At 41.5% G+C, this 26,331-nt stretch overlaps 1 protein-coding gene across 1 annotated transcript in view; it reads left to right on the forward strand.

The window, feature by feature from the left end:
- Positions 1-26,331, forward strand: part of TEDC1 (tubulin epsilon and delta complex 1) — a 79,947-nt gene that overhangs the window by 2,060 nt on the left and 51,556 nt on the right. The window contains exons 3-5 of the mRNA XM_035900767.1: positions 801-879; positions 7,875-8,077; positions 21,186-21,356. Of these exons, the coding sequence (XP_035756660.1) occupies positions 801-879; positions 7,875-8,077; positions 21,186-21,356 (453 nt within the window). The remainder of the gene's footprint in view (positions 1-800; positions 880-7,874; positions 8,078-21,185; positions 21,357-26,331) is intronic.

The following is a 26,331-nucleotide window of genomic DNA, read 5'->3' on the forward strand; positions in this document are numbered from 1 at the left end:
GGGCCAGGGCCTGGGTGGGGAGACTTCTGCGTGGGCCGCAGCCGGCACTGGGTTGTGTGACTCTGCCAACTCCCTGCTCTTGAAAGGGCTTGATTTTCTAGTCGTTCTAACGATATTTCGATATTTCACCGTGGCCTGCAACGCCTTTTCTAGTGTCACCTGAGGCTTGCTTCTCTTTAGTGTGCACCGGCCTGGGTCTGTCTGCTTCGGGGCTTTACAGAGCGATGCTTGAGAGGCCTCCATCTCCCACGCAGGGTGCTCCACTTGCTCAGTTGGCTATTTCAAACATTTTACGAGTGTTGACTGAAATTCCAACTGCAAGAATCAGTGTTTCACTTTGTCAGCATGCTTGTCCTTGTGTGGCCAAGAAATGATTTCCAGTTCCAACTCATTGCGTGCTGCCTCTTGTTTGTGAGTTTTTAATACTGTCACAGTCAGGTCTTTTCAGCGTCTTGAAATGCTTGTTTGACTGCCGGCGAGGTGTGCTGTATGTGGCTATATCCGAGCAGCTGCTCTGGAAGCTGCACTCCTGTATGCCTGTGCCTCAAAGTGGAAGTGCTGGGTCTTGCCGTACAGCCAGCATTAGTAACCCTTCTCTTTTTGAGTGCACCTTACCATAGCTAGCGTTCATGAGACAGCTAATACGTGAACCTGCCTCATTCGACAGTGTTGGCAGGATGCAGGTGTGCTCTTCCATGTAACAGCTGATGCTCAGTTACGGGTTTAAGTGCCTAATTAAGGCTAAATATGTGGCCCATCTTTTGCCTGTGCTGATCTTCCCCCCATCCCTTCTTTTGCAGAGCCTGGATTTCTGGAGGCTGCTCTACACTCTTCTGAAACAAATCCACGGAGGCAAGTGGACCGAGTCTGATGCCATAGGTAACCTTGTCAGTCTGTCTGACTGACTGTGCAATTTTCCCCAGGGAACAACTAGGACTGGATTTGTAGCATCTTTTCTTTGGCTTATTGCTCCCTGTCAGAAATGCTCCATTTTGAATACCTTAGTTTATGCCACTGACTATTACTGTTGCATCGCAGGTGTGCAGGCAGGTTTACTCCTCTTTGTGCAGGAAACTGGGATGTTTTTGTGTCTGCTTAGGTGCTCTTGCTTCCCTTGGGCGTTTCACTGCAGGTAAATCTCTGCAGTGATCTTATGCATTCCTGGCATCTGCAGAGATAATTACAGAAATAGATTTGTTTGATCCCTTCTTTCCCCATTCCAGATATGATATGTGACTCTGTGGTTAATTTTCTATCAAGTCCTATGTCAGGGCCGTGGATTATAGCATATGAACCGTAAGGGCAGTGTTTTGGATTGAAGTTTTAGACAAAACAAAAAAGTAAAGTGTGTGAATATTTTAGAGGGACTGTGAATATCTCTATGGACAGAGAGAAGCTGAATGCGGGTTGGCTTCTATTTACTTCTTAAATGTATGTTATTCCAAGTATGATACTACTCCTCAGATTTCCCTTGTGAACTATGTCTATCTAGAGCCCTTCCATTGTCAGAGGAATTTTTGAGAATGGGATCGTCTGTGATGGATAGAGGTCTCCTCAGACCAAAGCCACTTAAAATCCACTTTTGCCCTTGAAAGAAAAAAAACAAACCCAAAACTCTAAATGACATCGTTTAAGCCCCTGAAGAGCTGGGAATCTGATGGCTCCGTAAATGGAGTTAAAAAAGGCTAAGCATTGTGTGGACTCAATGCTTAGTCTCTCAAGGAGTGTGGAGCAAATCCAGCATAGTTTTGCTGGTAGCTCAGCAGGAAATCAGCATGGTTCTGTGTTACTCACAGGACTGCTATTTTTCATTCAGCTATTTTTGCTTTTCTGCTCATCCACAATCTGCTGTGTATGGTAAGTCAATTTATTGGCTGTCTCCTACAGCTTTGTGGAGGTGGTCCCACACAAGTGCAGCCTCCCTGAATCCTGGCTGCTCCCATACTAATTGCTTGTAGCATTTGGAGACAGGATTTCCATGTGCATGTGGCAGGTTGCTGGCTCTAGAGAGAGCAAACCCAGCCTCTGCTGGTAGATTGCAAGGTAGGAATGTGTGGTTCTGCTCAGAACTACAGAGCTGATTTTTTAAAGTAACTGTTTAGTCATAACTTGGTGATTAAAGCTGAAACTCAGGTTGGATAGTCATACTGTTTTTCAAATTACAGTAATTACCTTTGCTTGGCCAAGCGAATGAGTTGTCTGCTGTGAGCACAATCAATATTTTACTGCCTTTCTTCTCTGTCCCTGCTCTGGAGTGCTTGTGGTCTTTCATGTATTTATTTCATGGAAATGAAGTGGAAGCCTTGGGCATACGGACTAAATAACTTTCTCAGGTTTGCACAGGATCCTGTAGCACAACAAAGAATTGAAACTGATTCCTTTAATTCAGGTCTAGCGCTTTAGTCCATGGATCAGGCGTTCCTTTCTTTGCTGTTTTTGCACAACCTCTTAATTATCTTAGCAAAAACAAGGAGAGCAGCAGTTGCCAGATCCCAGAGGAAGGCTGTGAAGTATGAAGGTTGCTGTGTGCACAGGCATAGGAACAGCTTTCTGGAAAAGAGAAGGCATGCTCAAATAGTCTTGTACCCTTTCTTTTTTTTTTTTTTTTTTGGCTAAAAGTTTTTTCCAAAGGAAACACTGAGCCTGCAGTCTGCATGTGTTGTTGGAGTCACAATAGTTCTTCTCGCTCCTCTGTAGAGTGAGACCTATGTTTCACGGACTGCGTTCCAGATGTTGGGCCATTTGCAGTTGTGAGGTGCTGGAAGAAAGCAGTTCATTGCAAGGACAGAATGCTCTTACAGATTTTGCCAGTGGAAAAGGACAGATTTTTCCAGAAGGCTTTTGCTTGATCTCGGAAGTCCTTTTTATCTTCTGATAAAAAGTGACTTTTGAAGTTGCACCTCAGTGTGTATTTCTGTCTGGAGTTAGTAGTTTTCATTAGTCAGTTTTTGATCTGATACTGTCATATAGGTGAATTTTAGAGATTAAAATTTGCTTTGAATAGAATAGCGACTAGTCATTTCCTTGTTATGGTTGTGATGTGATATTGTTTAGAAAAACTTTCTGCATGTTTTTAAACAGTTTAAGTATTTTATTGCCTAGCTAGCAGAAAATAAAACAAAAAAAAAATCCACACAGTTTGGTGTTTTAAAATATAGCAACTATTGTGTTCTTGCAAAAAGAAACCAGAAACCCCACTGAAGCCTGCCAGTCAGTGGTTATAAAATTCTGCACATGGCTCTTTTGGTTTCTCATTTTGGAAGAATTTTTTTTCTTCACACAGTAAAAACCACTTACTGTAAACTTTGGGATGCCCTTAATACACTGCAGCCCCTTAAAAGTGTCAGAACAATGGGTCTCTCGTCAATGGAGTACGAGTCAAAGTAAGCTGTGTAATGGTACTCCACGCATAACCTTACTGATGAAGTCCTGATTAGTGGTTTCATGCTGCATTTTCTTCACAGAGGCTGAGAGCTCATAGACTTGGTTAACAGCCTAACAACACCACCAGGTAGCAGTGCAATATGCATTTAGGTAGTTGGAGGAAATCTTTCTTTTCTGGAGTCGCAGTTCATTTTTTATGGTATGGGAAAGAGGTCTGGAGCTGCAATATATTTTTGTTTGTTTGACAAATGAAGCAGAAAATGTTCTTCTGCAGCAGTAGTTTCCCGTAATACCACTACCTATGCAGGTGTTGCTTGCCTGAGTGCATGAAGTAATATATGTCTGTTCTTGTACTTGATTTAGTTCCTTTTCATCTTAGCCAGGCTAATGCGTAACCCTTATTTGAATATCATGTTATAATTCACTGAAAACATATTCTGTAGGATTCATAAAGTGGAAGAGCACACCTTGAATATAGTTTTAAGAGAGCTGAACCCTGAGGTTAATCTACAGCTTGGTCTTTTATAAATCCTGTGCATGCAGAAGGAGGTTAGTTGGAAGGACTGTGTGGGTCTTTCTCTATAAATTGCCTAATCCTAATGAAATGCTATAAGAAGATGTCAAAGAGGAGGTGTGACTGGTGTTACCCACTGAGTGATGGTTTTTTTCCTCTCTTGCTGCACATTATGGAGGGAGGAATCCATCTTGGTGTTGGGGTATACATATATAGCCAAGGGGTGTGTGTGTATACCTACCTATCTCCTCTACTGCCACTTACCTGAGCACCGTTTACTTGTAAGCAGAGCACTGTGGAGATAAGGAAAACTTAAGTGACTTCTCTAAGGTCACAGAAAGGCTCTTTGAGCCCCAGATCCATGCTTTGACCACTTGCCCACAATTCCTGTCTGATACTCACACCAGTTGTACCCTCTCATGTGAGGGCAGGGTTTTGCAGAGGGAAAGATGAAATAGGAGGAGATAAAGGACCAGAGCAACACAGAAATTCAGGTGGCGAATTGCCTGGGTGGATCTGGTCCTGAGTGGTACATCAGAGCAGGGAAACGGTGGTAAAGGAAAAAAAACACCTGGCTTGCCCTCTGTTCCTTCTCTTTGATATGTGATTTCTTGGAGAGCTCCCTGAACTGCAGATGGCAGCATGTGATGCTTAGTTGCTTTGAAAAAAGGAGGAAAGTATGTACTGATCTTCCTTTCTTTTGGAGTATTTCTGCCTTTACCTGTTATGGCAGTTCCTTTCTTGACAAATGCACAAAGAAAATGAAAGGGCAACCTGAAAACCTAGCTCATGTGAGAATGTTCAGGAGTGATCAAAATAAAATCTCTAATATCTGAGCACTCCCCCTGTGCATGAGGGATTGGAGTGCATAGCTACAGCAAGATTTTTAGCAAGTTATAAGCTTTTCTGCCACCCTAGCATCGTGAAGGGAAGCTGCTTGTTTTTAAATTCACAGGTTCTGCAAAAAGAGCAAAGGGAGTGATTTAAATATTTGGGTGTCCTTTTTGTGTCAGTAATGCAGAAACAAGCTAGGTTTAAAACCAATTGCCCTACTGTAACGTGTCTCTGCAGAAGCTCTGCTATGCAAAACACTAGTCCTGCAAAAAAGCAGTAGCTCTGCACCATTGTGTCTCCTGCTTAATCATGCTCCTGATCTTGTTTTTTGTTTTTCAGTCACGATTAATGTCTTTGTCAAGAATTCATTTGTAGTTTTCCTGTAGGGCCAATCGTGTATTCCCACTCCTACTGCTGGAGGTGTGTAGTAAGCTGTATAACAGCTTCAGCTGTGTATTTGGACTGAGAAGCACTCTGGAAATAGGCATCTCCTTAGGGATTTGCACTCCTGTTTCCTTAGATCCTAAAGCTGATCAACCAGTGCAAACAATGCACTTCCCTGTGGTTTGCAAGGCGCAAAGGGCTTGGTAGCTCTTCACGACTACCAGCTCCTTTCAGGCCCAGCAGAGCTGTAGCAATGTACTGCCCCTACAAGGTGACTAGCATAGGTCAGCTTACAGCTCCTCCCTGTGTCTTGGCTTTGTATTACTTCTGGTGGATAAGGCTCTTTTAGCATTTTGCAACTCAAGATAGATCAACCACTCTTCACTTTGAGAGTCTCTCGTAATTAAATGAATTCCTTTTGAGAGCAACAGGATTTTTTTCTTGTTTTTTGTTTTGAAGTTGGTCATTATGTGGTTTTTGAGCTTCAGCAGTCCATGCTAGAGAAAGAAGGATTACAATATGTGTCAATGCTAAGGGATGTTTTCACCACAAGTGGCAAGGAGCAGGCGAATGAGCATGTAGTGTGATGAATTGGTATGTTAATTAAGGACAGCAGTGACAATCTCTGATTGTGTGAGGTTTGTACTTCCTGTTATTTTTGTGTGTGTGAGTGTATACCTTTGTTACGAAGCCCTACGGAGGTACTGAAGCATTACATGGGAAAAGGGGAGCAGCTTTCTTCCTTACTTTGTAAGAATGCCTAACCTGGATCAAACTGAAGGTTTTTCTAGCTCCATCCAGCTGTGGCAGCTGTCAAAAGTGGATGCCCAGGGGAAAGGGAAGAGCAAATATAGAAGGATACTTTCAGTGGGGTATTCTTTCAGCCTCTGGTAATGTACATATCAGACTTCCCAAACAGAGAGGATATCTTTGTATTTCATAAGCTTCCATGAACTCCTGTTCTGTAAATTCAGTTCCTCCTTGAGCCTGTGTAACTCTCAGTCTCCATAGTGTCCCATGGCCAGAAACTTCAGAGCTTTGCTGTTATGTGTGAAGAACGTCTCTCTAACTTGTTTTGACTCACATGCTTGCTAACTTTGTGTGGTGGCTCGCAGTTCTTGTATTGAATGTCGTGCAAACAAATTATTCCCTATTCACCCATTCCACAGCACTCACGGATTTAAAGAGTTTTGTCATCTCCATTCCCAGTCATCTTCTTGGCATATGTTGTCAATTCTTACAATGAAGCTGTTCTGTACTTGTCCTTTCTCTTTGTTTTTTTTTTTTTTTTTCCCCCCCAAGTCTTCTGTAGCCTTTTTGGGACTGAAGAAATGAAATAACACTGTGAATTTGAGATGTGGGGTCACAGTGGATATAGACAACGACATAATGTTTTTCCCTGTGTTCTGTTTAGTTTTCTTTCAACGTTTCTCATATTCAGTTTGCTTTTGGATGCATATGAGAGCCAAGCATGATCTTGTCATGAAAAATTTTATCATCTTAGATTGTGTTCCTGAGTCCAGTGGTCAGCTCCAAGCCTATTGCTATGTCAGTAAAGTTAAGATTGTATTTTCCCTTGTGTGCATAATCTTTCATTTTTTTCTAAGAAGAATTTTTCTGTCATTTTAAAGCTTGGGCTCATTAGGTTCTGCAATCCTTCATGATCTGCCAGCATTCCTTACTACTGAGTAATATCACATCAGCACCAAATTTTCTGTCACCATCACATTGTCTGTGTGTCATTTTGAGTTGTTTGAACAACAACTGTTTAGCACAGAGTCCTTATGTGAAACTGCCATTTGTTCCTACCCTCTGGTTCTTGTCTGCTAGGCACTTGTCACTGATTCAAGGGCCTTCTCTCTCTCCCTTTACCGCAGTGGCTTAGTTTCTTTGTGCTAGTTGAATCCCACTGGGAAGTCTAGATGTCCTGCATTGGTTGAGTCTTCCTTAACAGCTTGCTTTTTGTTGCCTTTGGAGAACTCGAGTAGCTTTTTGAGCAGGACTTCCTTCTACAACAACCGTTGGTTCTTCCCCAATATGTATTATCATTGTGCCCCCTAATTATGTTCTTTTATTGTAGTTTTGACTTAATACAGAGCTGAGGCTTACTGGTCAGAACCTTTTTTAATAATAATTTTCTCTGTGTTTCCTCAGTACTTTATAGTTCTGTAGTGCCTGTCTTGTAGTTGTCTGCTAACATTTGCTGGTGTGAAGGAACATGGATCAGAGCATTCCCAAGTCCATGTGGTGTGGTATGCAGTGTGGTGTGCTGCGTTATCTCTGGCTGCTCACTGGTTTTCAGAGATTTGGAGCAGGCTTGAAATTCCTATCTCTAAATTCCAGTTTAATTCAGGAGTAAAGGGACTCGGAGCGTTTACTAATTCATAGTATGCTTGGTGGCTCGTAAAAAATGAATGGGTGAATTGGAGTCCTGTTATAGTGGGGATGGCTATTTACCTTTTTTGCCTTTGTTAATCTCCAAGAGTCCATTACTGGCCTTAATCTCAACTTTGAATTTCTTCTTTTCCCTTAGCAGTAGTTCCTGTAGATCGGAATGGGGCAACATAATAAAGGCTTTCACCCTTTACCTCCTGTCTTTTATCAGTCATTGATAAAGACTGTAGTCTCCAGTGCCCTCCACTAATCTTAGGCTTGATTAAAAATCTTGCTCTCGGAGGAAGCAGCAGTTTCTGGAACTGAATGGGTAAATGCATTGAGTAGTGCAATGTGTTATTCTTAATTGTTTTCTTCTTTTCAGATAACCAAATTAGGTTTGTAAAATCAGCGTTGTGGTACCATGGCTATGGCAGGCCAGAACTCTATCAGCTCCCCTCCGATGGCTCAGCGGGTAGTCGGGAGCTGCTGCTGGCATTTTCCTGGCTGCTGCACAGACTCAGCCTCTTGGAACAACTTTTGGCTCGGAACAGAGTAAAGACTGGCGATGAAACCTCTGTGTGCACGGTGAGCCTGTTTGTGTCCTTCCACCCTATCTGTCCATAAGTAACGTTCTGTGACAGCAGCCATGTTATCACTAGAGTGTAATGTGTGCTATCTTGGAACCGTTATAGATAAAAGCCTTACTCCAGCTCTAAAAAAACTTAAAGGGCCCAGCATCTGGATGCTGTTTTCTTTTCCTTCTCTAGACTTCCTGTGTGCAGGTGATCTGGGTTCCTTCTCTTTCTCAAACTTCCACCCCTGCCTGAATTCCCTGATTTTTATTTCCAGTATAGGTGAGACCAGTGTGGAAGAGTGCAAGTAAGTGAATCCTAGAATAATTGGGGTTGGAAGGGACCTTAAAAGTCATCTAGTCCAACTCCCCTGTGATGAGCAGGGACATCTTCAACCAGATCAGGCTGCTCAGAGCCTTGTCCAACCTGATCTTGAATGTTCCCAGAGATGGGGCATCTACCACCTCTCCGGGCAACCCCTTCCAGTGTTTCACCACCCTCGTTTCACCTACCTATCAACAGATAACATAGGCTGAATTTAAACTCATTAGTGCAATGCCTTAGTGTGGCTGAGGCTTCTCTCAATGGCTGTGAGTTTGTTCTAAGTCGTCTTCATCTTGTCAGATATTAATTGTTGGTCAGTCTGGTTCAAAACGACAAGCTCACAGAATTGTCTTGTGTTTTGGCAAAGGACATTGCAGGTCAGAAACCCTACCTGCTGATATCTTGTAATGTCCAAGAGCTTGTGGTCTTCATGATCCCATATAAGTGCTTCCCTAGACTGTAGGCTGCCTGATTTTCTAGAGTCTTTTCAGGGGACAGCAGTGCAGGAAACAAGAGTTTGGAAAGCTATGATATAGATACAGTGTTTTTAGAAGGAAAAACACTTCTACAAATGGAAAACAGTTCAAAGGCAAGAGTCACCTTTGTAACAGCATTATTAACAGTAGTTTGAAGAAACCTACTATCCGAGCTACACTGTAGTTTGCTGCACAGAAGAGGTCACGCTTGGTGCACTGGGTGTGAATGGTGGTGCCCTCCAGTGATGTGAAGGGTGCCTTGAGACTTTAGGACAAACACGCTTCTGGAGAACTTCTTTACTTTACTTTAAACTTCTCTTACTTTTTCTTGTTTTTTCTTGTGTCATCGCAGATTATTTTTTGTATCTGTAATTTCTGTTACAAAAGAGTGATGAGTGAAGCGTAGCAGCGACACAAATTCAGGAAATGGGGCAGCACCTATGCTGTTTTCTCTGAAGGTCTTAAGTTTTGCATTTTCCAAAAAGAGATGAAAGAACTCTGGTAATACAATGTTATCTCTTATGGCCACACAGAGGCACACTGAGAAATTTATTGCTGTGTCTTTCACTGCAATTCTAACCTGCTCTACCTGTGTTTCTCAAAACACATGGACTACATATTTCATGTTTTTATCCAATAACTGTCTGAAATCATGTTTGGAAAGGTTTACAGGTTGAATTTTTTTTTTTTTCAATAGTCCAGACAAAAATTTTACAGACTGGGAGTTGGAGTTAGCATGTGTATGTAAAGCTCGTCGTATTAATGGCAACATTTTTTGTACGGTGTTCATCTAGCAAGTTTTCGTACTCCAATAAAAATAATGTTCGTAGGGTGAAAAAGGATAGAACATAGTTATAGCGGAGAATGTGTAAATGGTGTGTTTTGTTATTCTGCATCACAAGAAAGTTACAGAATTACGAGGGACAGGTCTTATCTTTTATTTGATCAATGAGGCATTACAAACCCAATAAATTCATTCAGTAAGACCCAACCAAATTAAGATCTAGGAATGCACAGTTAAAGAGGTAATGGTGAGTCTGATGGAGAAAGTCGGTGGGTCACACACCTCATTTTGATTAGTAAGTCTGTTCCTTGTAAACCACTCACGAAAGCCTGTTGTTTGTTGCATAAAAGTGTGATAGTTTCATTATTGCTATATATCGTTACTTGATAGCCGTTGTTATTTTATGGGGTACCTTCATGTGGCAAAGTCTACTCATCAGTCAGACAGTGTTCAACAATACAGCCCCTAAAATCATAGTAAGAAAGGAAGAAGATGAGGTTGTCAGTTTGATACCTGACATCTTGTGAGTTGAAGTACAGCTTGAACAATTGAAGTGCTGGAGTTTTGACTCTGGGAGTGTGGAATACCAGGCGTTTGTGATACTTGAGTGAAGTGTTGGAAGATATGTAACAAATTGTAGAGGCATTGCTAAACATGCCAGAGATGTAGTCTCTGCAGTTGTAACTCTTCTGTTTATAATAAATCGAAGGAAAAAGGTAAAAGAAGGAAAAAAAGCTTCACTAGAGAAATGTCTGTCTCGAAAAAGAAGGAAAAGGAAATGTCCTTTAAAACAACTGAAATTCTCAGCTGAGAAAGAGCTTGAAAAATCTTCCACTGCACGGAGTCTTCTTTTTAAAATTTTTATAAACAATTGAAAATATTTTCCTGAAATGAAAATGTTGCAAAACAAAAATCTGTGATTTTTTTTTTTTGTTGTGGTGTGGGTTTTTTTTGGTTTTTTGGGTTTTTTTTTTTTGTTTTTTTTTTTTTTTTTTTTTTTTGTTCGGTGCATTGCTGAGATCTCTGCCAAAATCAGCAAAGCATGAAAGCGAGTACTTACCGGCAAAGTACATCTGTTGGTCTACTAGTGAGAATAAATGTGAAGAAAATCCTTACCCTTTGTCTTCATTTAAAAAAATGGGGTCTCAAGAACTGTAGGCATAGCTGTAGTTCAAACTGATATTCATGTGGTTTGCTTTTAAAATTTTGACTGAAAAGTGGACAGGATTTGTTGTATGAAGAAGAGAGAATGCAGCTAATCCCTAAATTAAGGGTGCAATCGTGTTCTGACTATTCTTTCAGCCTAAGTTTGAAACAAAGCCTACAGCCTGCTAAATTGCTGATAATATGCCAAACACCCAACATATCAAGAGCCAATGAAATTAATTCCTTTCATTTCATTTCAGATTACCGCTCTCTGGCCTTTTCTTCTTTGCAGTTCCTTAGCAACACAGTTTTCTTTCCCTGCAAATTGAACGCTTCCATCAGCTCTAAAGGATTTCAGGCTGGTTATTTATAGAGGGACAAGGGTATTCATGACACATGATGGACATGGAGCTCAGCTGCTGCATGGAATTTGTAATCTTAAGATCCTGAGCTGGGGAAGGCGTCCACAAGCTTATTCTTCCGTGCACTTACATCTTCAGAATCAAAAGTTAAGCGATTCCTGAAATTATAAGCTAAACAGTGGTGAAAGCATGATGAAAAGGATAAGATGGTAGGAGGTAGCACTTAAGGTGGCTAATGTAATTACAAAAAATAATCTTGAGGTGGTTGTTGGTAAGGACAGGTGTGGTTAGCCGCCTAGGATGGATATATGGGTTGACTGCTTTTGTGTGTTAGGTAAGAAAATCCTTCAGGGCAACCTTGTCTCACGTAGCCTCCTGCTCATGTTTTTTGGAAGGGCAGTGGTGCAGTCTCTCCTGATCCAGGGTACTGCATGCCGGCTGCAGGATGCCTCAATGAGCAGAACGGAAGGAGCCACTGCCCTCTCTAGCATTCCACCCATGCCTCTCTTCCAGTATGTGAAGTTTATAAACTGAGGGGGTTGACAGTTAAGAGCTGACTGGACCCTGTGTTGCTGTGCCGGAGGAACAGGAGAGGGAAGAGGGGATCGATGGTGTGTGTCAAACTCTAGTACCTGGCTGCTGTAGTACAAGTCCATTCCCTGAATTTACTGTGCTGATCTGTCAGCAGGTTGGTGACTCCAGAGGCAGTAAGTGCAAGTTCAAACCCTGCATTGTTTAATGCCTTAAAAAAAAAAAAAAAATCACTACTTTTATTAGATCTATATGACTTTTAAGTACAATCTGAATTAGAGGTTCGTATCAATTTACTGAAGTGTCTACTTGGGAGTTCTCTCCTGTTGTTATTGCCTTAAAGCACTAGGCAATTAGTTGATGGACGTTGTCTTCAAACGCGTTTTACACCCCTTGCGGATTTCTGTCTCAAACATGCGCTGCCGTGATGTCAGTCTTCACATCTTTTGTTGCTTTGGTGATCATGTACATGCAGATTATTCTCAAGTGCCATTCATTGATTCCTATTTACACATGAAAATCCTAGAGTACAAAACACATCTGAAAACTGGTAGGTGAAATGCTGAACCTGTAAGGCAGGCCTGGGGAATTCTCATATTCGCTCCCTCTCTGAGAAGCAGATAATTGTTTGCTATAAACCTGCCTTTTTAGCACATTCAGTATTTGATGAAAGGTTTTTTTTTTTTGCCTCACTTTTTACATTCTGGTGATACCATCACAGCCTTCTCCAAATCTGTGATGGTTTGTGCAGATAACAGCAGTACTCTGTGAGCATGTATTCCTTCTCTTTCCAGGGATGAATACTGCCTCTACTGGTATTATTTCTGCAGCTGAAATTAATCTATGTGTGCCCCATAATTTAATTATGTATGGAGGCTGTTGAGTTTTCTAGATGTGGGTAGTGATGTTATATCCTTCATTATCACCAGGATATGTTGTACAAACACTGGTTCTTGGTTCTGCTAATTGCCTCTGCCTGCCTCTTGCCCTCTGAGTGAAACTGGATGCCCCTCCCCTTTTGTGAATTTATAGTAATCAACAAATAGAGCTATTATGGCTATTATAGTTGGAATTCATGCATGCGTCTCTAGCATGCCAAAGTGAACACAGTTTAATTACTTCTGGTGGGGAAAAAATGAAACTAAACATGCCTTCTGACTCTTAGGTTTGCAATTTGATTAATCTTTTGTTTGTCACGGTCTAGTTTGGCTCACCGGATATTTCCAATATAGTGTAAGGCTTATGCCTGGTCTAATCTTGTTGTTGAAATGCCTTTCTCTTATAGAAATCTTGACTGTCACTGCTGTTCCATAAACCATGTTATTAGAGGAAAGTGTTAACGTAGCAGCCAAGCTTGATGTTCCCCCCAGCAGAAAACCAGGAAACCTTTGGCGCTAGTGTCAGTTAATATAAATTTTCTGTGGGTTTTTTTTTTTTTCCCCCTCTTCACCTATTCCAGTGGGGGCGGAGGAGGGAATTTTATTAACCTATTGATTCTGACTCAGAGGCATAATTACTTTCCAGATCTTTATGGGCTATATTAGTCTGTCAGCTTTCATTTTTTGATTTCCTTCCCTCATTCCGTGTGCTTACACTTCTGTTCTTTGTCCTCCTGTCTTCCTAGTAAGTCTCACCATTTATCTCTTTGCCCTTTTTTTTTCTTACCATTGTTGCCGTATTCAATAGCTGCTAAGGAACACTTTTGAAAAACCCATCCCCGAAACCCGAACAGAGAGCACAGGATCCCTAAAGTTTCTCTTGCAAAATTTCTCTTGCCTAATTTTTGCCAGCCAGCAGTGCTGCTTTGCCTGGGGCAGCCTGGTGTGTTTGGCATGTGCGCTGCACCGCCCTCCACGCCGCCTTTGCTGGGGTGGCACTGGGGCCAGACTTTTGCTGCTCAGTGGGCTCCTGCGTGGCTGACAAGTCTATTGTAGCAGTCTTGTTGCACTGCCACCCAGCCTGTAAAGGCTGGTACCAGAAACTATGGGAGAAAAACACTTCAATTTTGCTTTTCTGCCTTTTGTACTTTTTAAAGTCCCTTCCTGAATAGGTAAGTACTGAACCCTGAAGTGTTAGTTTTCATCTCCTTAGTTACTGATATTGCTTGTAGTCTTAAACTTATTTTGTGGTCAGGGGTGATTAAACTAGGAATATGTTTTTGCCATGCAAGAACTGGAGTACATTTCAGTTTAAACTCTTGAAATGCACTTTTTTTGGTGTATGTTGAAGCACATGTTGCAGGTGATGGCTGAGGTTGTTTCCCTGTCGTTCTGCATGTCCATATGTACGTGCTATTCCTTCTGATCTTTGGTTGTTCTAATTCCATGCTTCGGACTTGTCATGATACCTTTTTCCCAATGAAAAACACTCTCCTGTGGTGCACTGGAAAATGTATGGTTACAACATTCATTTTTGCCTGACACAGTGAATATGCTTTTAAGATTTATTTTTTTTTTTCAGACAACGTATCAAGGTAAAATGCTTTAAAAGAGGAGTCTGAAATGAGCAAAAAGGCTTACAATTTATTGAATTTGCTGTTTCTCTGGGTAATGTCTGGATTTCAAATAAATGCAAAATTTCTTGGACATGATGTTACAGCTGATGCGTTCTGGATGGGGTTCTACCACCAGGCACCGGAGTCACTTGGGCTTTCACATGAAGAGAGGAAGATGAGGATTGGCGTGCTCATAGGAAGGCTTAGCATGGTCATACTGGTGCTCTGTACCTTGCTGAAATGCTGTGTACAGATTGCTTTCCTTGTCTATTGAAGCCAAATGATTTTAAGATGTTTTAGTGCCTCTCCTGCCCTCCAGTGGTGGGGAGCAGCCAGTACTGTTGGTCCCTATCTTTGCTCTACGGCCTTTGGATTGAAATGGTGACGTCCTCGGCTTTTGCTGTCCCACTTTTTCAGTGACCAGGGTTTAACTTGCACTGGAGGATCTTTTGAAATAAAGCACTTTTTCCTCAGGAGGACAAAAGGAACGTGCAGGCCTCCTGGATATGGCAGAGCTCTCTCTCTCCTCTCCTGGATGGCAGTTACTGTTTCTTCTCCTGTTGGCCTCTTGCTCCAGATCTACTGCTTGATGTGGCATGCTGCGTCTTTCTCTCTTTGCCCGTTACCCCCCACCCAGCAGCTTGCACAGTGGAGCCAAATGGATGTGGGCAGGCAAGGCTGCAGCTGAGGAAATGCAGTGCAAGGCATTACCTACATTGCATTTCCTGAGCCCTGAAAAATGCAGTGCTCTGTGAGTTAAGGTCTACCCTGCCATGTGTTTGTTTTAGTATATTTGGCTTCCACATTCTGTCTGAATACATGATGCGGTGAGCTTTGGGATTTAAATGTTATTTTAAAAAGTAAGTGGTACCCTTGACCTTGCAGCTCCAAAGATTAGGCAATGCTGCTGTGCTCTGTTAAAGGCATAGTGCTTTTGCTCTATTGCAGAGCTCTTAAGTAACCTCCTGGTTGAGCGAGGAAGGAGGGGATAAGGGACTGACTTGCTCTAGTGCCTTAGGCCTGTGGCTGCTGCCAGACAGGCTTGTTTGAACAAGGTGGGAATGGGAAGGAGCTGCATTCACATCTTCTGTCTTCCCCCAGCTCTTAGGTTTGTGGAAAACATTCTTCTGTGCAAATATCTGGATATTTGATTAGTATGTGCATGATGTGGGAGTAGGTTCTTACACCATCTACCTTCCCATGCATACATCTAATCTGGATCCTACCTTGTTTAGGAGGAAATCTGATTTGTGTTGTTGATGGTGCTGTTAATGAAAATAGTGTTGTCCCTTTTGCATTCATCTGTTCAAATTGTTCCTTTTCACATTTTCCCCTCCTGCAGATAGATATATGGCTGTATTAATTAGGAAAGCATGTCTGATACTGTTGTTTCTGGCTATGGTGTTTAATTTTTAAAAAAACTACACTCTGTTTAAAGATCTGTAATTACACAGGTTAACATATGTTATGTCACATCAAAACCATTGTCTGAATTATGAGCGGCTCAGAACGAGCACTCTGTAAAAGCTGCAGAAGCACTTTATTGGCTTGATTTATGTGATTGCTTTGCCTTTCCTGCATCCTGCAGCGAGGGATCTAGATACGCTCCTTCCCACCTTTGTGAAACCAGGCTGCATGCTCAGTGTGCTTGGCACTGGCGAAGCTGCACCTCAAATACCGTGTTCAGGTTTAGGCCCCTCACTACAAGAAAGACCTTGAGGTGCTGGAGCGTGTCCAGAGAAAGGCAACAAAGCTGGTGAGGGGTCTGGAGCACAAGTCTTACAAGGAGCAGCTAAGGGAACTGGGGTTGTTTAGCCTGGAGAAGAGGAAGCTGAGGGGAGACCTTATTGCCCTCTATACCTACCTGAAAGGAGGGTGTAGCGAGGTGGGGGTTGGTCTCTTCTCCCAGGTAATGGGCGATAGGATGAGGGGAAATGGCCTAAAGTTGCACCAGGGGAGGTTTAGGTTGGCCATTAGGAAAAATTTGTTCCCTGAAAAGGCTGTCAGGCACTGGAATGGGCTGCCCAGGGAAGTGGTTGAGTCCCCATCCCTGGAGGTATTTAGAAGACTGGTGGACGAGGTGCTTAGGGACATGGTTTAGTGGTGGACAGGCATGGTTGGACTTGATGATCTTAAAGGTCCTTTCCAACCAAATGAATGATTCTATGATTTGAGTAGTACCTGAAAGTAAATCGTTTCTGTCTAGACCCAGATTAACTCCGGTGAAAGTGAGTAGTGGGGTGGGAGCATGCATTAGTGGTTTTAACTGCCAGTTGCTTTATTTTGCTCTGTTCAAGGATTAATGTCAGGGAGTATGACTTAATGCATATATCCATGGGTTCAACATGTTATCCGAGTTCCAGTAGGGCTGCTTCTCCATGGGAAGAACAGCAGGCTGTTTCCTGGCTCTCCAAATATGGAAGTAGAGAGCTAATTCTTGGAGGGATTTGGAAGATGTCCGAGGAAAAAGCTACAGCATGCTGGGAATGAGCCGCCGGCAGCTGGGGACTGTCCTTTACCGACAGGTGGCAGCTCCAAGTCAGAGAAGAGCATCCCCGGGGGAACCAGCCCTACCATAGCCCTGCTATTACAGCAATGCAGGCAGCGTAGGCCTTTTCCTTTGCATTGTGTGTATGGGGCATAGTAAATTCATTAAGGTAAGAATTCATAAGCATTAAGATACCAAATATGAATTGGGAAAGTACAGAAAGTGTAGAAGTGTGATGAAGCTGTGCAACAAAGGGTTTTCTTTGCAGTACTGCTCATGGCATATTGTAAGATCACCACTGAATCTGCAAGGAATTTTGCTTTAAAACCATTTTTGGAGTTTGTTTAATTTAAAGTCTATGAACAGAGCAAGGTCAACTGTATACCCAGCCACTGAAATCCTTAAGTGGAGCAAGTAGTGCAAAAAATGCTCCCTTCTCACATGTCTACAAACACAATGATGCTTATGTTGTTCTTTGATAAACTATTTACATGATGAAGTACTTATTTAATTTCTCTCTGTCCACTGTTAGTAGAACTGCTCCCTGATTTCCAATACCATGGAATTGCTTTGTATTTCAAATCAAAAAGAAAAGCTTTATTTCTGCTATAAAAGCTGAAACTTCTTAATCTTTAATTTCTCTCTAAGCAAGTTACATATAAGTTGTTGCTCATATGTATGGAATGTGAATGAAAATTTATATATCCCCATGGTTTTTTTTCACACCCTCCTTTCTCCCACCGCTTATTCTTTCCCTCTAAGTACATTTATATCTGCTGGCTTTTTTAGTTCAGTGTGTTTCGTGAATCTGTCTTGTCTGCTCAGAGCACTTGTGCCACGAGGACTGTTGGCTGTTTTTCCACTTGCTGCATTGTCTAACCGTAAGTGCATTCACACGTTTTGAAGAATGATCTGGCACCTTTCTTCATAATAATTGGACTTTAAATAGCCTGGGGAGGAATGTTTAGAGCAAAACTCGTGTGGTTCTGGAGACTCAATTCTAGTCTGCCTTGCAAAAATATATGCTCTTTAAATATGTGCTCTTAGGACATAAACTGTGTTTAGCTCTGACTAAGCCAGAGATATATTTATGAGCTTGGGGTAGGTTTTGTAGTTTGTGAGTTACCTTAGCTGGGATGGTGATGCGTGTTGTCCTGGAATGTGTATTTATTATGGGGCTTAGCTGGTTATTTGCCTGGATCTTTTACCACAGGAGAGCTGGGTTTAAGTTCTGCCTAAGTGCAGGTAGGGTGGTAGTTCAGAATTTGCTTGAAGAGAGCTCATGTGAATATATACACGTCACCTTCATCAGGCTTATGCTTGCTTTTCTGAGTCTTGCCAGTGAATGGATATTGAGATCTTCTAACAGCAGTACCTTGAGTTTTTAGGACAGAAAAGCTCGTTTGGGTGAGTTACAATGGGAGTGGAATTGAGGGGCTTCATTCTGGCTTCTGCTTAAGTTATGCTAATCGCAGGTGCTCTGTCAGGTCCACATCGTCCAGTTTGACAAGACCGGCTCTGATATCACCAGTGTAGCAGGGAAAAGACTCTGACACTGTAATGAGTGTATCGATATGTGCTGATGTGGCTCTTGTGCTGCGAGCCTGTGGCACCATTCTGTAGCTGGAGTCCACACGCCTCCCTTCTCTGAAACAGAATCCGAGAGAAACATTAATCGCAGCGAACAGTTTACAAGCAAAAAGCTTTTCTGGTAAGTGGCTATGAAATGATCTCTTCCAGAGCTGGTGTGGAGCATTCTAAGTGCAGGGAGGCCACTGAGAGCCCTGGGTAGTTGCCTTGGCTGCTCTCTCTATGACTTTGACTAAATAATACGCACTTCTGTATCTCAGAAGCGAATGTAGGTGTGTACCCATATTGCTGCATAGATTAGATAAATTCACAGTGATACTTGAAGCAAAGGTTCTAGCTTGGGATGGTATTTTAGAGATTTTTCTCCCACTGGGAGAGCAGTAAATAGTCTTAGATTGTAAAGATGGGACTAGAAATTGAGGTCACAGTATAATATGCAAGACTTTTTTTTTTTTTTTTTTAACCTTGTTTACTTTAAATCAGGCTAAGTATTTCACAGCAAAAGTAAATTTTTTGGTGGAGTTTGTGAAATAAATAATAGAGAGATCCTGTTAAAAAATGCATTGGCTGGCTTCCTTATTCTAATATTAATAAGGCAGGTTGCTACAATCAAATTAGCTCTGCATGGTGTATGTCACTGTACTCCCAAAGCAATCGAGTCTAATACCGTTCCTTCCTGAAATGCATCCCCAGGAGGGCAGTATTTGTGCTGTTCTGAAACCTCTAACCAGGGAAGCTGGAGTTGAACTGTAAATCATGGAAAATGCAGATTTTAATCCAGGAATCCCAAGTCTGTCTTTGGCCTTGCGGCTTTCTGGCTGCTTATGTGAAGTGTTTGAATGTTGCTGACACATGCGTGTTCTTTGCTATAGTGACTAATATCCAGTTGTTTGGCTCATCATGTTCATGGACAACTCTGTAATCATATCTGTATGGTTTTGTAGTCCAGAAACCTCTCCTGGTCGGGGCAAGACAATCCGAACCCTGAAGGTACTTAGCTAGGACTACAGCACCATAGGACACAGGGCCTTCTGATTTAGGGGCAAGGGCTGAAGGCATCTGAGGAAAGAGAGTAACACTGTAGTTGGCACAAAGGAGATACTGTCGTCTTTTTTAAAAGATGAATCTGTGCCTTTAAAAGGAAAAGCCCTTTACCAGCCCTGCGCCCCTGTGATTTATAGCATGCATTTATCTGAGCCACAGAGCAAAGGGAAAAAACCTGTAATCCTGATACATTTTGTTATGTGACCAGAACAGCATTTTTGTGCTTATAAATAATATGAATGCTTGTTGTATTAGAGGCCCTGTCAACTGAGGTGATATTTAGGTTAAAACAAGCATTAGAGGGTTATTTGATCACGGTTATAGATACACTTCTGCTGAAATCTGCATTTAAGGCAAGATTAAACTCTCTTCATTTTACAGTTTGCATTTTTAGTTTAGGATCCAAATTGGAATTACACTCAAGCTTTGCCTGCCAACTGAGGCTTTAAGATTTTACTGAACATGGAAGTCTGTGAAGCAGGGAAACACATATGTTTAAATACCATCAAGGTCTATGGGTCCAAATATCTGCTTAAGTGTTTTCTTGAAAACAGTCATGTTTCAAGTAGGCTTTTTAAATTTCTACTTTAAAGAATCATAGAATAGAATCATAGAATCATAGAATCGCTTTGGTTGGAAAAGACCTTTAAGATCATCGAGTCCAACCGTTAACCTAACCCTGCCATCCCACCACTAAACCATATGAAATGTCTTGAGAATCCAACAACTGGGAGATACTTTCTTAGCTGGCAAACAGCTGTTCTGAATAGCCAGGCCATCACAGTTCTGTGTTATTTCTACTTCCCATGATATGTTGTAGTAAAAAAATTTGGAATTTTGGATTATGTTTATTGTATGTGCTTTCTATAGACTGGATGAAGTTGACAGCTCAGCCTTAATTTAGGTGGTGATACTGGCATCAGAAGTAAACCAACCCATGTCTTCCTCCCTTTTTAATTTGTAATCTGCAGGACTCTTAGCTGAAAACTGAGAGAGAGATCTGTTTCTAAATGTGAATGATCTCTTTGTGCAAGAGGCTGGGGGAGGTGGATTTCCCTCCATGTTCCTCGGGAAAGAGATATGACAGAAATGTCTTGCTTGCTTTATGCTGTTAACCAAGGAGAAATTTAATCCAGACGATGGTGGTGGTGGCTGGTTCTTTTTTTTTTTTTTTTTTTTTTTTTCCTGCAGCAGAAGGAAAGTGGGACAAAGTGAACAAAAGGGAAACTCAGCTTCTCCCTTCTTTCCAAACTACTCTAGAGAAAGGCAACTGTACAGGTGGTGCAACTGTAGCTGGGAGTGCCTCTGTGGACACCTGGCCAATGTCAGCTGGATGATTATTTCTTTTCCTCTATCCTACAAGAAGGGAAATGCTGGATGGAGAAAAGGAAATAGCTGGTTGAGCACAGGCCCACAATTTTGTCCCTATATAAGGTATAGATTTACAAAAAGAGGTCACCAAATACAGCCTGCGGCACTTTTGGGAAGACACTGAAGGAGCTAAGTCTGGTTTTTATGTTCTTTGACTTATTAGAACCCAGTTAAAATGTGGCCCTCCCCCCCCATCTGGGTAAAGAACATGCTTGCTGTCTCAGGAACACTCTGTCTTCCTGGTTACAGAAAATGAAAGATGGGAGAGGAGACAGCTCATCACGTCATAGCTGAGAAAGCTGATATTTATTCCAGACTTCAGTACTTGCTTAGGCTGTTCCCAGTCCTGTATTTTAAAAGATTACAATTTCTCTCTACTGCTGGACTGACTTACTTTTTGGGTGATTTTTTTTCCTCTTTGGCCTATTTGCCTTGTATGTGCTTCACTACTGAATGATTTGAAAGTGTTGAAGCTAACTTAAAACAATTTGGTATTCTCTTCTGCTTTTAGTGTGAAGATGATTTGCCTAACAGCCAGGAAGGTACAACTGAAATAGCACCTGAATATGGAATAGAAGACAGAGTAGACATTCGATACCTTCAGTGGTTAAATGGGAGGCTGAGGTTCCAGTGGCAGAGTTTGCATGCTCAGCACCAAGAGCAATGCAAACTTTTGCACAAGGTAAATGATTCTTCTAACTCTCTGTGGCATTGTTTATTATTTAAAAGCCTTGTCAGCTAATGCTAAAAGTACAAATTATTCTTGTTTGCTAGTTCCGCGTTTTCTGTAGGTAAGAGAGAATGACTAAATATAAATACCCCCTCCTTTCCCCACTGAGGCAGAACCATGAGAAAATGAAGTATGTACAGTGTTTGTAAGGTTATAATTGTTGTATAAAAGTCTCTCTTGCAGGTTGGCCCATTAGTCACTTCTGCAACTGTAGGCTGTCTCCATTTTTCTCAGAAAATGACTGGTAGAAGCAAGACAGAGCATGCTGGTCCCACAGACAAGAAGTAGCATTTCTGAACTATAAGTTCACTGGAAATGTGGATTCAAAATATTGAGCATGGATGTTGGAAATGGCAGCAGCAAAATAAAACAGTTTCACTTTCTGAAGTACCAGGGAACATCTGAGCAGAATCCAAAATCTACCTGCTTAAAATCAGGAATTAGTAGTGGTCTCTACATTTCTAAGATTCTAGTTCTGTTCCCATTTATGAATAATGTTTACATGCCTGTCTGAAAAATCACAGACATCTGGGAGCATCACGTCTGCTTAGGATGGAAACAGCCTGCAGTCCCAAAGTTGACAGTGATGGTGAATGCAGAGACAAATTTAAAAAAAAAAAAAAAAAAAAAAAAGGTTCTAAAGATAGTCCTAAAAGTTCAGTAATGTTTTCCCTAGGCCCCCTTTCTCCATTCATGTCTCTTCAGGTAACTTATATGGAGCCACTTGGTATTGTACCCAGAACCTTCATAGAAAACCTTTTTGAGACTAAGAACAGTTTTGAGAAATTTCTCCTCAAAGAACAACATTTATCAGAAAGTTGTCAGAATCGGAAAAAGAGGGTTTTGAATGAAGATGCCTTCCTGATTTTAATCCTGTGTCTGACAGAGCAATGCTGAAAACTATAATGAGGTTACATTTTGTTCTTTACATGAATTGATTACTAGGGAAGATGTCTGATTGACAGCCCTGGGGAAAGATCAGGTGCTGTGTGTGCAGCATCTAAAATAAATTTTTGCTTCTCATTGCCCACTGTGATGGCTTTCCTGATCTGGGAACAAAGATAACAATTCAGTGTAAGTGCAGGTGCAGTCCTTGGCTTTTGCACTCACATTACAGACAGTGATGCTATTGGGAGAGATGGCTTAGTAATCTAAAACTCAAATGAAATGATTGGCATCTTTTCTCCCTTTGATAAGCTACCTCTATTTAAAGTATGCCGATTTTTATAGTAGGTGAGGCAAATACCTCCATAACTCATCATCGGTGCTCTGATTTATGTAGTACTTGGCAGTAACAAATCATTAGGCAGCTTCAATACTTCAGCTTGCAGTTAATGAGACCAAGGAAGAATTAAGAGCAGATCGAACCTGGGGCCTTGAGTACAAACAGAGATACTCTCAATGGTCCAGATCAGGCACCGAAATGAAGAAGAGATTTGCTGATAGGTCAGCAAGCTAAACTTGTTGATAGGGGAGATGATGACCTCCTGTGGGGATTGTACTTTGAAATAAACAGACTGTTTTTTCTCCTGTGGCTATCCAGGGCAAAATGTTTGCTAAAGTTAGGACTGTTACAGTCAGACAAATGTAAGAGCCAGGTTAGTTACACTGCAGTTCTCTGGACCACAATTTCCAGAATCTGGAAGAATAAGCAGGAGGGAGGATGTTTCTCTGTTCATCCAGTTTCCCAAAGCTGCTGTTACTGCCTTCTCCAACAGTCATCGCACTAAATTCAAAGCAATAAGCGGTGCTGGTGATGATTCTTACAATCAGGCTATGCTCTGCAGTGTACGTAGAGGGCTGTCATCATGGATGTATACATAGGAGGATAGATTGGAGCCCATCTCCTCCGTATGTGATCACACACTGATATTATGCCTGCTCAAATATGTATGTGCAACTGTGGGGGTTCTGTTCAGAGCTGTAATAAAGTGCAGTGCTCTGATTTATATTTTAGTCTGCATTAAACGCAGGAAAATTGAAAGGTAGAAGTGACTTTGGAAGGGACTTCATTACAGTGCCAAATTAATGTTAACATTATGGTAGCACAAAATACAACACACACAATTTAACAGCTGCGTAAACAATAATCGATGTTTCCTGACTCTTTATAGAGAAATTTTGGCGGTGCTACTGCATTAATTTTAAAACTTTTAAACTAGTCTGCTATGTGGTAGAAGACTGACCCAATATGACCTCTATATGAGCTGCTGCTTTTCTCATATAAACCACAAACACAGTATGCAAAAGGCTAATGACTCCTATGTTTTTTAATTATGCTGACAGATTTACAGAGGGATTTCTCTACAAAATTATAATTATGGCTTTTACTCTCTCTGTTTAATAACTTAACAGGTTATGTATTTCAACTGTGGAACAGTCTTATTTACTGCTAATCACGAGCTATAATTTTTGCCAAGTAGTGGCGACACTTCCACAGATTTCATTCTGTGACTCACATGGGCTCTAAAATACCATATTCTTTATCTGAGGCTTTCTGAGAAAAACACATCACCCTTGGAAAATATGTTCTTATTCAGGAGATGACTGCTTTGCCACTCTGTATTTTTTAAGTATGGATATTGCTACTGAAGTAAGAATTGTACGTAGCAAGAGGCTACCAAGATAGTCAAGGACTAGTTAAGTTGGGTATGACCTCCAAGAAGAGGTTGAGGGAGTTGGGTGTGTTTGCTCTGGTGGAGAGGAGGCTGAGGGAGAGGTCACCTAATAGCTGCCTTCAGCTATTTGATGGTAGTTCAGTTACAAGGATGGTAGTTACAAAGATGGATCCATGGTCTTCTCAGCAGTACCAGGAGACAAGGGGGAAGAGGCCACTGATTAGAGCTTGGAAGGTTCAGGTGTATTAGAAAAAGCTTCTCTGGGATAATAGGCAGCATTGGAGCAGGTCACCAGAGATGCTGAATGGCCTCTATCCTCGGAGGCTTCCAAGACACATACACACAAAGCCACAAACTGATGTTGACAATAGTCCTTGTTAGAGCAGGAGGTAGGACTAAAGTCCTCCAAAGGTCTCTTCTGTTTCTACGATTTTATGAAAAAGTTCTGAATCGCTTGGGTGATCAGGGACGTGTACTTTCAGGTTAGAAGTGATGACTCATGTCTTAATGAAATAGTACTGTACTACCTGAAGAAATGGTAAGGGAGCAGTAGGAGGGAAATATGAGGGGGAAACAGGCAAAAATAAATGGCTGTTCTTTCTCTAAAGTACACAAATGATAACTGAAACTGATTGCTGGGGCCTCTATTTGCTCTGTCCTGCCTGCAGCCATGTAAAGTTGATGGCATGAAGTTTTGTAGTAACCAGTGTAGGTTACTGAAGAGGGAAGCCTTCCTGGAGCTACAGCCCGTCGTGTTGGGAATTGCTTGTTAGGGTCTGACTGGCTGTTCCTCTGCAAGTTCTTCTCGATGAGCTGCTTTTCAGTGACTTCAGCTCAGAAGACGTGCTGAAGCTTACAGGCACACACATGTCCTGCTGTAGAAGGAAGGCTTCCTCAGGGAAATCTTAACCTCTCTGTTGCTGAGGAATTCTGCAGCCTGTGGCTATCAGCTGTTGAATAACATTATGATGGCTTCTCAACATGGACAGGTTGGCCTGCTTTGAAAGTATAATATAGTAATACCATTATAATTCCTTCAAAATTCTCAGTGGTACATATTTGCCTGATATACCTTCAAATATATGGAAGCGTGAAGGATAAATTACTGTGTTAAGGCACGCCTCTTGGTTCCTTCTATTCTGTTTCTTCCTCTTTCTGTCAAGTGCCAGAGGAATATCTGTCTGCCTGGTTTTTGATCCCTCTTGAATTCATAGGGGAGAGCAGCAGTTTTCACTTAGGCTTTGAATTACCACTTTACCTTAAAAATGTGAAGGAGAAGCCTTGCATAGTTTCAGAAAAACAGGTAGTCACCTGTATAGTTTAAAACTGGCATTGTTTTTTGGGTCTGTTAAATGCATTGCACCACAATCAGCATGTGGAAGGAAATAGTGGAACAAGTGAGTTTCTGCAAAACTGACGGATTTGCTGTGGGTATTTTCAGCGATCCTTCATCTGCTAAAGACTAGGATAGCAATCACACCTGAAACAGGGGAAGGTTAGGTCAGGTTCAGAGGTGAATTTTGTTACGCAGATGAATGACTAATTGTGGACTATGGATATAATATAGTAGGAATAAAATTATATTAAATGGAATTCTTGATGACAGAAGAAGAGTTGAACATAATTGGCAGTATCAGATCGTGGTAAAATGACAATAGTTGTTGTAATATGCTTGGAAACTGTAAGAGCAAGAGATGTATTCTGTCAGTAAGAATGCAGAGCAGCACTAGGAAGCATCTCCTATGAACGGAGTGGTTTCTTGTGCCTCCTCCAAGATAAACAATATAAAATAAGATGTATTACAGTGGATTGGATTGGTTGTAGCTGTACATCTGATGTTGTAGTAAAAGAGTAAAGGAACAAGGACAAAGTGATCTCTGAATAACAGAGGGCAGAGACTGGTACTGGGTGATTATCTCATTGTCAGTAATATACGAGTAAGCTAAATTGCAATTGTTAGATGCATCTGTATCTTGGCATGAAGAATCTACCATGTTACTCTGTAAATTACTACATTAGTTAATTATAGATCTTTTTTGTCCTGAGAGATTTGGTTTGAAAAATCTTTGTTTTTTCCTAAAGGGGTTTTGCTGTTAGATCTCAATAGCGCATTCTTTAATGCAGTAGAAGTTTTTCCTCTTGTGCAAGTGTGCGTGGACTATGAACAAGCCCCCTTTTCATCTTCCCTTAGGTGAATTGGACAAGCTGATCTCCCTGCAGGGTGTCTAAGCTCAAGGGCGTTTAGGAATTGGTACTGGAAACTCCCCAGAAGCGGTGCTCAGTGGGGGGCTGTCCCTGCACTCTCATGC

Source organism: Egretta garzetta, unplaced genomic scaffold (genome assembly GCF_000687185.1).
Source record: "Egretta garzetta isolate BGI_Z169 unplaced genomic scaffold, ASM68718v1 scaffold598, whole genome shotgun sequence".
In the NCBI taxonomy this organism is placed as follows: Eukaryota; Metazoa; Chordata; class Aves; order Pelecaniformes; family Ardeidae; genus Egretta; species Egretta garzetta.